The sequence below is a fragment of the Desmodus rotundus genome, chromosome 4 (assembly GCF_022682495.2).
Source record: "Desmodus rotundus isolate HL8 chromosome 4, HLdesRot8A.1, whole genome shotgun sequence".
Taxonomy (NCBI): domain Eukaryota; kingdom Metazoa; phylum Chordata; class Mammalia; order Chiroptera; family Phyllostomidae; genus Desmodus; species Desmodus rotundus.
The window spans coordinates 141,955,627-141,970,208 of record NC_071390.1 but is presented as its reverse complement, the minus strand read 5'-3'; the positions used below and the strand labels follow the sequence as shown (position 1 = coordinate 141,970,208).

The window sequence follows — 14,582 nt, the reverse complement described above, 5'->3', positions numbered from 1 at the left end:
AAGGGGGGTGGTAGGAAAAGAAAAAAATGGATGCAAAAGTTCCCATGAGCAGTAGAAATGATATCATCATCAAAAAAGAGAAAGTGAAAAAAATTAACCATAAAAACTTAGGACATCACTTACATTAATAAAGGTAGATTTTTAAAAGGATTATTACTGAAAACAAGTTTATGTACAAAATCATCTTTAAAAAATACTTGTCATTTTATAGTTATTAAATTTAATTGTAAACTATTACTTATATAACTACCAAGATATACGAAGTACTTTATTTAACCTACCTTTTACCATGGCAGCATTCCTCAATTCTCCCCCAAATATGTGTATGTTTGAGGAAGGATTGAAGAATAGCAAAATCTCAAGAAGACACTGACAAGACTACAGCTGGACTTGGAATGACTAGGGGAACTTCTTTTTCAATTACTGAAGATATACTTATAAAATGTTCCAAACATACAGTAAGAACCAAAAGATGTTCCATAAGTTGTAAGTTGTTCTGATCTTCTAGATAATGTAGGTGAATGCTGTTAACTCAGTTAAAGCTACCCTACCAAAACACAGATTTAATCTAATAATGATCACATAAAACCTAATTTATATACCTTACATTCTTCTAGTCCACTTCTCATGGAGTTACACAGAGCAAGGAAACCAGCCACTAACATTCTGCTATCGTTTTTCTGAAAGAAAAGTCACAGGAGAGGCTCTCCTCTCATGAACCTCTTTCACAACTGCTTATTCTTTCCATACTCTTTAGGTAACGTACGTTTGTAGCCCCTCATGTCACTATGAGTGAGAACCTCAGGTTCTTATTTAGCATATTTTGCCGTGTGTAAAAGCACACTGTTTTCCCAAAATTTTTGAGGGAAAAATAAGGATGCGTATTATACATGAGTAGTACCTGAAATACCTTGTATCTGTTCTTGTGTTTTGTAATTATTACACAAAATTTCTTGTACCATAATATGTTCAAAAATAAGAGCTAAAACTCCTTTATAATACAGAAAACAAATACCTAAATGTAAATGAATAAAAAATTGAATTAAAAAATTAAAGCAAAAGATTTTTTCTTAAAAGCTCAGGCCAAAAACATGGGTGCACACTATACACAGTAGCGTATTATACACGGCAAGATATTGTGCCTGGCAGAAAAATAATATGGTTGGGATGAAACAACAGTTTGGTTCATCATCCCATCACACCAAATCCTCTCTTCAGGCTTGCCAAATGAAATGAACTTAGTTGTGACTACAAATCTAAATTTATTTCACAAAATTAAACTATGTCATATTTTAACTAATGGATTTAGAAACAAAAGCTCAAAATAAAGTGTTTAATGGGGTAGGAAGGAAATTTCAGGCCAAGTGTTAAATTTTATTGCAGAGCATATTCATAAATAATCATAAATAAATCCACCTAAATATTTACAAAGATATTTTTTTCCTCACACACAAGAATTTTTTTTTAAATACCAAGGTTTTGATTTTGAAATTATAAGCTCTTCTGAAATGGCTCATTAAAAAAGAATATTAATAGTTTAAAATTTAACTTTTTCAAGAAGTATCTGTTTTATGCATTTATAAAAGTACTTGTTCCTATGTAAGCATTTTCAGGCTATGTCTATATATAAAATCATATATATTAAAAGACATTTACATTACAGCAATCATTTAAGGATAACTGTCATTTGCCACTTAATTAGTAGCTATAAGGAAGTTCTTTATTAGCCATTCTGATCTATCATTATCTTTTTTTCTACACATTTTTCTTTGTACAGCTGGTGTTAAAAACACAATACAGTGTAACAAATACTTTAAATTTAGTCTATCCAGTGCTTTAAATGTTTATTTCTAAAATTCACATACTACCTGCACTGAAAAAAAGAAAACCAAGTATCCTAAATATCCTACCTTTATATTTCACCTTTTATAGACTATTATCTCAGATATAAAAAAATAAAAAAGTATTTGCTACCCATGTCTTAACAGAGGTAGGAAAAGACTCAATGGTGTGAATCTTAAGAAAATGAAAGATTTCTTTTCTAAATGAATAGCACTTCAAGATATATTAAAAACTCAAAAATTTAATTTCTATAATGGAAAATAAGTTCTTAATTGTACAGATGACTGAATTCTCCTAATATCACATTTAAAAATGTGAATAAAGTTACATTAAAAATTAAGGTTTTACTATTTATTTTCCACAGTGGCATAAAAAACTAACATAAAGTAAACTTACCAAAATAAAACAAGTTTGGCATTTTACTTCTTTTCTATTGTCTATTTTTGGTATTGTAAGGCCAAAAAAAAAGGATTTCTGAAGATCTCATAGCCCAAAATAACTATTAGTTTAAAATATACAAATAAAGTTTTTAATGAGGTCAGGAGACTAGGCAATCTCTCTACACCTTCACATTGTATCTTGGTAGACTTTGGATACAATTTTTATTATTAGCAAAAGCTTCAATAGGGTAAAGAAAAGGACAATTCCCCACCCCCTCATTGACTCCTAGAGAGTAAAAAGGCATGGGGGGGAGCGCGGGGGTATTTAAGTGTATATTTTACTAATATATTTATCTCAACTAGTTTTAACATTTATATGTCTCAAAATATTTGTGTTCATGCTAAGAATTACACAAAGTAGCCCTGGCTGGTGTGGCTCAGTGGATTGAGCACCAGCCTAAGAACCAAAGGGTCACCAGTTCAATTCCCAGTTGGGACACCTGCCTGGGTTATGGGCCAGGTTCCCTGGTGGGAGGCACAAGAGAGGCAACCACACATTGATGTTTCTCTCCCTCTCTTTCTCCCTTCCTTCCCCTCTCTCTAAAAATAAATAAATAAAATCTAAAAAAAAAAGAATTACACAAAGTTAAAACCTAGAGCATAGGGTTAATGTATTCTAAAGTTTAGCTGAGTTACTCATGTAAAAAAACAGTATGCCCAGTCAATTTTAAATTTCAGTTAAACAACAAATTATTTTTCAATTGGACATGCTATAAATATAGCTAGCTGACTTACCAAAAGATATGTAGGCTGAGCAAAATTCTATTTTAACACCAAGCTTTATAATGCATTAATAATCAATAACACTGTTTACTGAGAACTATTTAGATGCCCTAAAAAAATTACCCAACATTTGTTTACTTTCTAAAAATATATACCTTAACTGTTTTAGTGTATAATTCAGAAAGGTAAATAAAAACAATTTATAAAAAAGATGACTATTCTATTAGCAAAAAGCAAAACTCCAGCTTTTGTTGCTTTTCTCCCCAAACTTAATTTTATTCCACATCTATTTAAATATTATAGTTCAACTTTGGAAGGACATGTCATAATATAAAAAGAAAGCAAAAGTCCAAAAACATTTTAACAAGGAACACTAGCCTTGGAAGTAATCTTACTACAGCACTAGTTATAAATAGTAAAAAAAACAAATTCTTTTACAAAACTTAACTACTACTGATAATCATAAGAATAAGTATTTTAACTAAAACATTATAATTAATACCTTGCTGGAAAGGGCTAGCTGCCGACACAGTTGTTCCTGGATTTCTTCCACCAGGCTTTCTTCCCCTTTGACCTGAGCTGTGAGTTGAAGATTTCTTCCCTTTGCCCTCTGACCCTCTAGCCTCTGAAACTTCTTTTCCACTAGTTGTATGCGCAGAAACTTCCTGAAAATTTGCATTTGTAAATCGTGCTGCAGTATCTTCCAAGCGCTTCAAGGATCCAGATATAGAGTTGCTGCTAGTGCTTGTATAAGTCTAACATTTTCATTGAGAAAGAAAGGAAAAGGAAAAACAATGATTAGAATTTGGTTACAGATAATAAAAAAAATGGTAGCACATTAATAATAACAAATAACTATTGGACTTATAATGTAACATGAAAGTTCTGTAATAAAAACCAGTAATTCCTAAGCATTATGTAAAAACTATTTGAGTCTGTTACAAACACTCTTTCAAAAAATGCAGACAACTTATAGGTGTTTGAGCATCCAATTGCAGCAATCAGTAAAAATACATATTAGTCCTATTTATTCACTGACACCTAGTAAATAATACTGAAAACATTTGTTTCTCAAACAGCAACTTTCTCAACAATAACATACTATACTTCCTAAGCATGAAATTAAAATCAGCTTTATTGTTCAGCCCAGGAAGGCAACAATGAGAAGTGAGATGCCACAAATTGATTAGAGGAATAAAGCCATGAGATTAAAAGGACAGAGCTAGCACAGGTTAGACCAAGAATTATTAAATTCAGGTGAAATCTGCTTTTCACAAAGAAAGACTAAAGCCTTTGTAACACAAAGTATTTCTTCCAAGCACTAAGGTAAGAAAAGTTTTATTTTGCCGTTAAGATTTTTAAAACTTAAAAGTATTATTAGACCCTAAAATAGATTCTCAATCATCCCCTTGATTTACATGTGTTAGGGAAAACAGCAAAATATTCGTTTAAACAATTAGTTTCCAGTTTTTAACAATCATTTTAATATAAGGTGTGTGCAAATATCAGCTAATTAAATGATTATGAAAATGAGAAAATGTCTTATACCAGATGTACATTAATTAATGGGCTTCAAAATGAAAGGTTTGTAAAATCCATGGGGTCAGGGACTTTTGTCATCGTTAAGTTCACTAAGTACATGAAATATAACTAGCCCTAAATTTCTGTTGAATAAATTAATGAATATTTTTCTAATACATATAACTGAGATCTCTGATGAAATACAAATTAAAAATCTAAAAATATTCAAAATCGAAATTTCCCACATATAACTACCACTCAATACTAACCATCATGTAAATTTTAAAAATGAGAAAGTGACAATAAAATCATGTTTCAAAATAGTTGGCATTTTTGGCAGAATCAATATTCAGAAAGAAAATTAAGAGACTTCCAATGTTTTAAAAACTAAATATTCTTAGACATCCCGCCAAGATGGAGACGTAGGCAGACACACTGTGCCTCCTCACACAAACAAAAGGACAACAAATTTAAAAACAAACAACAACCAGAACTGACAGGAAATCGAACTGTATGGAAGTCCAACAACCAAGGAGTTAATTAAAGAATAAACATTCATCCAGACAGGTAGGAGGGGTGGAGATGGGCACCCGGGTAGAGATGACTCTCGGAAAGACAACAGCTGGAGGACCCGGGCAGACAAAGCAGTGGCTGGTGAACCAGACAGTCCCGCATTCTTGAGGAACAATTGGGGAGACAGATTGTGCAACACAGGGTTCCTGCGAGGGGAAATAAAGCCTCAAACCTCTGACTGAAAACACCTGTGGGGTTGAGGAGGCAGCAGGAGAAACTCCCAGCCTCACAGGAGAGTTCGTTGGAGAGACCCACAGGGTCCTAGAATGTTCACAAACCCGCACACCTGGGAATCAGCACCAGAAGGGCCCAATTTGCTTGTGGGTAGCGGGGGAAGTGACTGAAAACCTCAAGAGAGCAGAGTGGTCCCTCTCGGACTCCTCCCCCACATACAGCATCAGAACCCGCAACTAGCCCTGACCTGCTGAACACCTAAGGCTACTCCTCTTACTACGTAACAGGTGTGCCCAGACCAAAAAAAAAAAAAGGCCCAAATGAAAGAACACTTCAAAGCTGCAGAAAAAATACAACTAAGGGACAAAGAGATAACCAACCTATCAGATGCACAGTTCAAAACACTGGTTAACAGGAACCAGATGCTCCAGGAACTCACTGGGTACTTCAACAGCATAAAAAAGACTCAGGCAGCAATAAAGGTTGCATTATGTGAAATAAAGAAAAACCAACAGGGAACCAACAGTGAATGGAAGGAAACCAGGACTCAAATCAACACTTTGGAGCAGAAGGAAGAAAGAAACATTCAACAAGAACAGAATGGAGACACAAGACTTCAAAAAAATGAGGAGAGGCTTAGAAATCTGCAAGACATCTTTAAGCGCTCCAACATCTGAATCACAGGGGTACCAGAAGGAGAAGAGGAAGAGCAAGAAATTGAAAACTTCTTGGAGAAAATAATGGAGAACTTCCACAATCTGGCAAAGGAAATAAGACTTCCAGAAAGTCCAGGAAGCTCAGAGAGTCCCAAAGAAGTTGGACCCAAGCAGGAACACACCTCAAGGCACATCATAATTACATTACCCAAGAATAAAGATAAGGAGAGAATCTTCAAAGCAGCAAGAGAAAAGGAGACAGTTACCTGAAAAGGAGTTCCCATTAAGACTATCAGCTGTTTTCTCAAAAAAAAAAAAAAAAAAGAAAAAAGAAACCAACAAAAAAAAAAACCTGGCAGGCAGGCAAGAAGGGGCTAGAAAGAAGTATTTGAAGTCACAAAAGGCAAGGACCTACATCCAAGATTACTCTATCCAGCAAGGCTATCATTGAGAATGGAAGGGCAGAGGAAGTGCTTCCCAGACAAGGTAAAGCTAAAGGAGTTCATCATCACCCAGCCCTTATTATATGAAATGTTAAAGGGACTTCTCTAAGAAAAAGATCAAAAATATGAACAGTAAAATGACAGCAAACTCACAGCTATTAACAACTGAACCTAAAAAACAAAAACAAAAACAAACTAAGCAAACAACTAGAACACAAACAGAATCACAGAAAAGGAGATCACATGGAGGGTTATTAGTGGGGGAGAGAGAGAGAGGGAAAAGGTACAGAGAATAAGCCACATAAATGGTAGGTAGAAAATAGACAGGGAGAGGTTAAGAATAGTATAAGAAATGTAGAAGCCAAAGAACTTACATGTACGACCCATGTACATGAACTAAAGGGGGGGAAATGCGGGTGGGGGGGAATGTGCAGGATGGAGTGGAGTGAAGGGGGGGAAATGGGACAAGTGTAACAGCATAATCAATAAAATATATTTTTAAAAAATTAAATGTTCTTTACTACTACTTTTCTGCTATTGCTTCCTGGTACTTCTCCCACCCCACATCATCTCACTGTTAATAACAAATTCTCATCATCAAATATGAGACATTATCTAATAAAAACAGACTATAATCACTAATCTAACAAACTATAATCCATAAATATGAATAAAGGGTTCGATGTAAATTTTGGAAGAAACACACTCTCATTTAACAATGGTTAACTTTCATGATTTCAGATACATGAACCCATACTTGGCAGGTCATTTGGGAAGCCACCCATTTCACTTTTCAAATAATTTTCCCCAATAACATGAGTCATACTGAGGTTCTCCACCCCACTCACATCTGACCCTAGTGAAGTTTAAAAATCATCTAAAGAAAACACAGTAGTATTATTCTTCATGTATCAAAAAAAGTACTTTGTTCATGTATCTAATAAGGAAAGGAGAAATAACTGGGTGAGGTATCAAAAACAGAATATACTATTTGTTTCCACCTAACAATTAAATTAGGGTTGGTAAATTTCCCCATTCATTTAACAGAATTTACTTGTTTACCCCTGGAGTACAAATATGTCCATAATCTAATCAAAAATGACATTTGGAAGAAAAGATATTACAAGGAAAGCAATAAATAAAAATTAAGCAAATTTCAGTGACAAAAGTCTTATTAAATAAAACTACAGTTGATATATAACATTATATTAGTTTCAGGTGTAAAACATAGTGATTAGATACTTAAACCTTATGACATAACATTTTATTTTGAATAAAACTTTAACACATTTTAAGTTTCAAAAGATATCACAGACTTCTAAAGCAAAAAAAAAAAAAAAAAACTTTAGCTGAGAAGTCTAATAGTTAAAAAAATTACACTTAAAAGAAAAAAAGGTTACAAAATTTTTACTCAAAGAAAGACCTCTACCTTAACTCCATGCTTGTAAGTTAAGAGTATTTTTCCATAATATGCTGTTTAAATAATATGGCACTGTGGAATTCTATTATAAATATATAGTCAACTGAAAATCAAGAAGATGCAGAAAGAAGTAAAAGGAGAAGGTACTGAGTGAGGTAAGGCTCAAAGAAACATAGTAAGTACGCCTAAAACACAAATGTGTTGGTTCCTCAGTTTCACAGCCTTAATAACTCTTAGTATTGCCATCTCACTGCTCTGAGAAAAGCTATAGTGCTTAAAAATACATGGTTTTCATGTAAGCTGACCCATAAAATTCAAACTAACTATTTCAACTGTTATTCAACTGAATAAAATATGGCCTTTTTTCCTTTTCCACTAGAGATAAAACTGAATATTTCACCACATTGAAAGTCTCTAAAGGGCATAAATACTTTGGTCTATATTGTGACTTATAGGCAACTTAATGAATTCTTTAAAAATAGACATGTCTATTTTTTTAAAGATTTTATTTATTTATTTTTAGGCAGAGGGGAAGGGAAGGAGAGAGGGAGAGAAATATCAATGCGTGGGCACCTTTTGCACGCCCCCTACTGGGGATCTGGCCCACAACCCAGGCATGCGCCCTGACTGGGAATCAAACCGGCAACCCTTCAGTTCACAGCCTGTGCTCAATCCATCGAGCTACACCAGCCAGGGCGACATGTCTATTTTTAATGTATAAAAATATCAGTATCTAATGTCAATGTCTAAAATAGAGTATGCATGATTTTTGTTTCATAGCTAACTGCAATTACATATCCTCAGATTAGATACAACACCAATGTACAACTAAAAACAAAAAGTATTCCCTATTTCAAACAAAAATTTTAAATTAGACTCAAATTCAACAATGACTCTATAAAAGGTAACCAAAGAAATAGCAGTTATTTTTTTGTCCTTACACTATTCTACAAGGCTCTGTAATCCACATTTGGGAGAAGGAAGCAGAGGGAAGAGGGCCACCCAATGATGAAACATAATAATGCTGGCTTTTAAAATTTATGTCCTAATCTAAGGTGTCTTATAAAAGCCACCTTAACCCAACTCTAAAAACCTAGCACATAAACTATCAAACACAAAACACAAAAAGGAGACTTTAACAAGGGGAAAGGAAGGAACGGTCTGGTAATCTGTTAAAAAGCCTAATTCACATGTTATTTGAGTACCAAAAAGAAGAGTGGGAGGGGAAAAAATTAACTTAAAAGAAGTAGCAGAAAAATTACAAAATCTGGTGAAAACTATAACCTACAGATCAACTAACCTCAAGCACAAGGTATATGAAGAAAACTCTGGATGCACATCATGATCAAATTTCTTATTACTAAAATCCAACAACGAAGAGAAAATGATAAACGCAGCCTTGGGTTTAACAAAAAGAAAGATGCCTTATGGGCTAAGAAGCAAAGATAAGGATGAAAACAGATGTCTCATGGAAACAATGTAAGCTAGAAGCCAGTAGAGAAAATCTTTAAAGTACTAAAAAATAACACAACAACAATAAACTTAGAATTCTATAGTGAGCTAAAATAACTTTCAAAAAGCAAAAAAACGAACTAACAAAAGTAAAATAACTGATTTTCAGTTAAAAAAAAAAACTGAAAAAACTAATCACCAGTAGATCAACACTACAGTAAATGCTAAAGACTGTTTTCTAGACAGAAGAAAAGCAAGAAAGGAAATGTGGATCTACAGAAAGTAATTAATAGCACTAGAAACAGTAATTACATGAGTAAATATAAAGGCTTTAATTATTTAAACCTCTTTATAAGTTAATTGATGATTTGGGGCAAAGATATTAACTGTGAAATTTATAAAATAGGCAAAATTGTTTAAATGATAAAATAACACAAAAGCCAACAGGTAGGAATGGAAATATATAGCTACAAGGTTCTTATACAACATCTGAAAATGGTATAATAAATATCACTTGAAGGCAGACTGATATATTAAAGATGTATACCATAAAACCTAGAGCAACCTAATAAAATACAGAATTAAATATTAATAGTCAGCCAAAGTGAAATCATAAAAATATTCAATGACTAAAAGAAAAAAGATGAGAAATGGGCAAATAAAAAAGAATTCACAAATGATATATTTAAATACAATCGTATCGATAATCACATTATGGGTAAATTACCCAAACACCCCATTGTACGGCAGAGATTACAACATTAAAAAAAGTAACTCAAGATTATATGCTGCCTACAAGAAACCCATTTTAAATAAAAGACAAAGGCATTAGAAGTATGCGAAAAAGATATAAATCTAACAATAAAGCAAAATTGAATTAATATTAACATATTAAAAAATTAAATTTTAGATAAGAAATATTACCAAGATAAAGAGGTCTATTCATCACAAGGATTCAAAAATCCTAAATGTTTTTGCACCTAATAAGAGACTTGCAAAACAAATAAAGTAAAAACTGACAGAAAATAGTGAAATAACAAAATCCATAATTCATAACCCCTTCTCAATAACTGACTAAACAAGTAGACACAACAAAAATTGGTAAGAATGCAGACAACTTAAAAAGCAGAAATCAACTTGAACTGACATTTATAGAAAAGCTCCATACAACAAGAACAAAATAAACACGCATTCTTTTGAAATGCACATAAGACATCAAACAACATAATCTGTATTGTGTCATTTATTTTTAAATCTCTGAAATTTTAAAAGAAATTAAAGGATAGAAAAATATTAAAGTGGAAACTACAAGATGATATGTGAAAAATCCCAAAATGGTTGAAGAGTAAATCACACACTTCTAAGTAACCTATGGGTCAAAGAAGAAATCAAGAAGAAATAACAGGGTATTGTTTAACTAAATAAAAATGAAAATAAAACATATCAAATTTGTAAATCATGCTTAGAACAAAGTTTACAGCATCAAATTCCTGTCATTAGCACTTGTGGAATCTGATTCAGCATGTAAGAAACTTGGAACTTTTCATTCCATCCTAACAAGTAAAGGGCTGAACTCAAAAATCAATAGTTCTTCGTAGATCCATTGAAGCTGTGAGATCACATGGCAAACCACTGCCCCAAAGATTAGAGAGACAAGCACATGGATACAGAAATCACAATATACCTCCAACAGAAATCTCCATGGGAACCAGTATCAGAGTAAAAACAACCTCAAGAATAATTGAAAAATTGCTGAAGACTCAGTGCGGACAAGTCTGAGAGAGAAAAACTCCATCAGGACTCGGTCATATGGGAGTCCTAAAATTTTTTGAGTTTTATCTCCAGGAGCTCTACCAGGTCTTCACAGTAAGTACCAGAAGAAAGAAAGGAACAGTTCTAAAGTATACCAAAGTATTCTGTTCCTCTTTAAAAGGCCTGCTTACAGGAAAAACTATTTTCCCAGACCATAACCTGCTGGGGTTACATCAGAGCCTGAAGTCCCTAGATATGGGATATACCAACTCCAATGCCCCCCAGCACAGCAGCAGCATTCTATCCCACCAAACAAGGCAGGGGAAGGAGTAGACATACTTGTGAAGGTCACAGTCCTGGGGCACAGTCTAATCAAAAGACTACTGAATGTTTCCCTCTCACAATGCCTTGTCAGCACAATAGATAATGCCTACTTACCACCATCTCTTTCATACAGGACATCATATCAACCATTAAAACAAAAAATTATGAAGCAGACTTCTGGCAAGACAGAGGCATAAGTAGATACAGTCTGCCTCCTCAAACAACCAAAAGGAGGACAACAATAAATCTAAAAACAAAAAAAATAACCAGAAGTGCCAGAAAATCAAACTGAATAAGTCTGACAAACAAGGAGTTAAAGAAGACACATTCAATCAGAATGGTTGGCAGGGTGGAGATGGGCAGAAAGGACATATGGCAAGGTGGGAGCTGGCAGACCTGGCGGGCCCACATCTGCCTGCGGGTAAACTGAAGAGAATAACCAGGGGGTGAGACAGACCCCCCAGTGCAGGGTCCCAGCACAGGGAAATAAAGCCTTAAAACCTCTAGCAGTAAAAACCGGGGGGTGGGGTGGGGGGAGGGTTGTGGCAGTAGGAGAAATTCCCAGCCTCATAGGAGAGTTTGTTGGAGAGACCCACAGGGTTCCAGAACATACACCAGCCCACCCACCTGGGAATCAGCACGAGAAGGGCCCAATTTGCTTGTGGGTAGCAGGGAAAGTGACTGAAAGCCACCTGAGAGCCCAGCTAGTGGCACTGTTCCCTCTTGTACCCCTCCCCCACATATACTACCACAATGCAGTGACCTGGGTTGCCCCGCCCTGGCAAATACCTAAAGGAAGTGACTTCCAGGAAGTCCAGGAAGCTCAGAGTCCCAAAAAAGTTGAACCCATGGAAGCACACACCAAGACACATCATAATTACATTACCCAAGATTAAAGATAAGGAGAGAATCTTCAAAGCAGCAACAGAAAAGGAGACAGTTACCTACAAAGGAGTTTCCATAAGACTATCAGCTGATTTCTCAAAAGAAACCTTGCAGGCAGGCAAGAAGGGGCTAGAAAGAAGTATTTGAAGTCACAAAAGGCAAGGACCTACATCCAAGATTACTGTATTCAGCAGAGGTATCATTTAGAATGGAAGAGCAGATAAAGTGCTTCCCAGACAAGGTAAAGCTAAAGGAGTTCATCATCACCCAGCCCTTATTATATGAAATGTTAAAGGGACTTCTCTAAGAAAAAAAGATGACCAAAACTATGAACAGTAAAATGACAACAAACTCACAACTATCAACAACTGAACCTAAAAAAAAAAAAAAGAAAGAAAAAACAAACTAAGCAAACAACCAGAACAGGAACAGAATCACAAATTGGAGATCACATGGAGGTTTATCAGCGGGGAAGGGGCGGGGGAAGAATGGGGGGAAAAGTACAGGGAATAAGAAGCATGAATAGTAGGTAGAAAATAGACAGGGGAAGGTTAAGAACAGTATAGGAAATGGAGAAGCTGAAGAACTTATATGTATGACCCATGGACATGAACTAAGTGGGGAATACTGGTGGGAGGGAGGTGCCAGGTAGAGGGGAATAATGGGGAGAAAAGTATGAGACAACTGTAATAGCATAATCAATAAAACATATTTTAAAAAATTATGAAGCATACTAAGAGAAAATACAATGTGAAGACAATGAACGAGCATAAAAACCAGAAAGACAGATTCTGTGGCAAAATTTCTGAGGTTACCAGAACAGGAATTTTTAAAACTATGATTAATAGGCTAAATATTTTATTTTTTAAAATGCCTTTTTTAAAAAAAATTTCATTTATTTTTAGAGTAAGAGGAAGCGAGGGAAAAAGAGCGGGAGAGAAACATCAATGTGTGGTTGCCTCTCACGCGCCCCCTAATGGGGACCAGGCATGTGCCCTGACTGGGAATTAAGGCAGCAACCTTTTGGTTCACACACCAGCACTAAATCCACTGAGCCACACCAGCCAGGGCTAATAGCAGAAGGATTTTAATGTAAAAACAGACAGCATGCAACAACAAATAAGTACCATAAGCAGCAATGAGGAAATCTAAGAAAGAATAAAAAAGAAATACGTAAGATCAAAAACACTGTAACAGATATAAAGAATTCTTTGATGTGCCTGTTAGTAGATTGGGAATGGCTGCTGGAGTTGCCAAAACATAATTCTTTCTCTGGAAAGAATCTCAGAGCTTGAGGATATAAAAATAAAAACTTCCAAAATTAAAAGCACAGAGAAAGAAGAGTGAAAGACATAATACTATATCCAAGAGTCATGGGAAAGTACAAATGGTGTAACAAACGTATAATGAGAATACCAGCAGAAAAAGAAAGGAAGGGTGGATCCAAGATGGTAGCAGAGTAGTGGAAGCTATACTCACCTCCTCCTAGAACCAAACAGGAATTACATCTAAATTATAGAACAATCATACTGAACAACCACCTGAAGACTAGCTGAAGGGAAGTCTCATAACCAAGGATATACAGAAGCCCAGTGGAAACTGTTAGGAAGGGCAGAGATGCAAAAAGGGCTGCTTCTGTTCCCACAGATGGAGTCTGAGATTCTTAAGACTTATCTCAGCTGCAAAGGCTTCCCCTGAAAAGTGTGGGGTCCAATCCCCAAGCTGGGCTCCCCAGCCAAGAGCACTAGAGCCAGGAAGAGGCCCCAACATAACATTTGGCTGTGAAAAGCAGTGAGGCTTCTGTCTCCAGACAGAGATGAAGTCTGCCAGAGACACAGGCAACCTCTTAAAGGGCCAACACACAAAATTTCTTTCACAGCCACTCACCCTGGGCTCCAGTGGAAGGAGGGCAAAGTGGATTAGAGTCATATGAGTCAAATATGGAATCTGTGGCTCTGGGAAGAGAGCTGAAGAAAGAGCCACCAGGACCCCTGTGCTGAGTCATTCTCCCATACCACAGATGCCACGTTTCCCGGGTGGAGCACTCCCCTCTGTGCACATCTGCCTGGGGGAAAGCAATAGCCCCAAACTCTAGACTCCCTCTGACCTCCATCATGTGGAGCTTACACCCTGCTGAGGAGTACATCCAGAGGCCCTTTCAGTGACTGAGCCCAATAGGCAGCTGGCAGGTGGAAACAAATCTTGGATTGCCTTGGGACTTTTTCTGACTTGCCCTGGGCCTGGTGCTAGTAAATTCCAGGTTTGGTGTGCAGCCAGGCCCAGTACACACAGCAACAAACTGTGAATCATTTGTAGCTACAAACAAGTGGCCAAAGGCCAGTCACAGGCAGCATCTTGCTTTAGACTGAACCACAGT

The 14,582-nt window shown here is 35.7% G+C and overlaps 1 protein-coding gene across 16 annotated transcripts in view; it reads right to left on the bottom strand.

Moving 5' to 3' along the window:
- Positions 1-14,582, bottom strand: part of MLLT10 (MLLT10 histone lysine methyltransferase DOT1L cofactor) — a 258,378-nt gene that overhangs the window by 69,516 nt on the left and 174,280 nt on the right. For all 16 annotated transcript variants that reach the window (XM_053922164.2, XM_053922167.2, XM_053922168.2 and 13 more), the window contains one exon: positions 3,508-3,760. In XM_053922164.2, the coding sequence (XP_053778139.1) occupies positions 3,508-3,760 (253 nt within the window). The remainder of the gene's footprint in view (positions 1-3,507; positions 3,761-14,582) is intronic.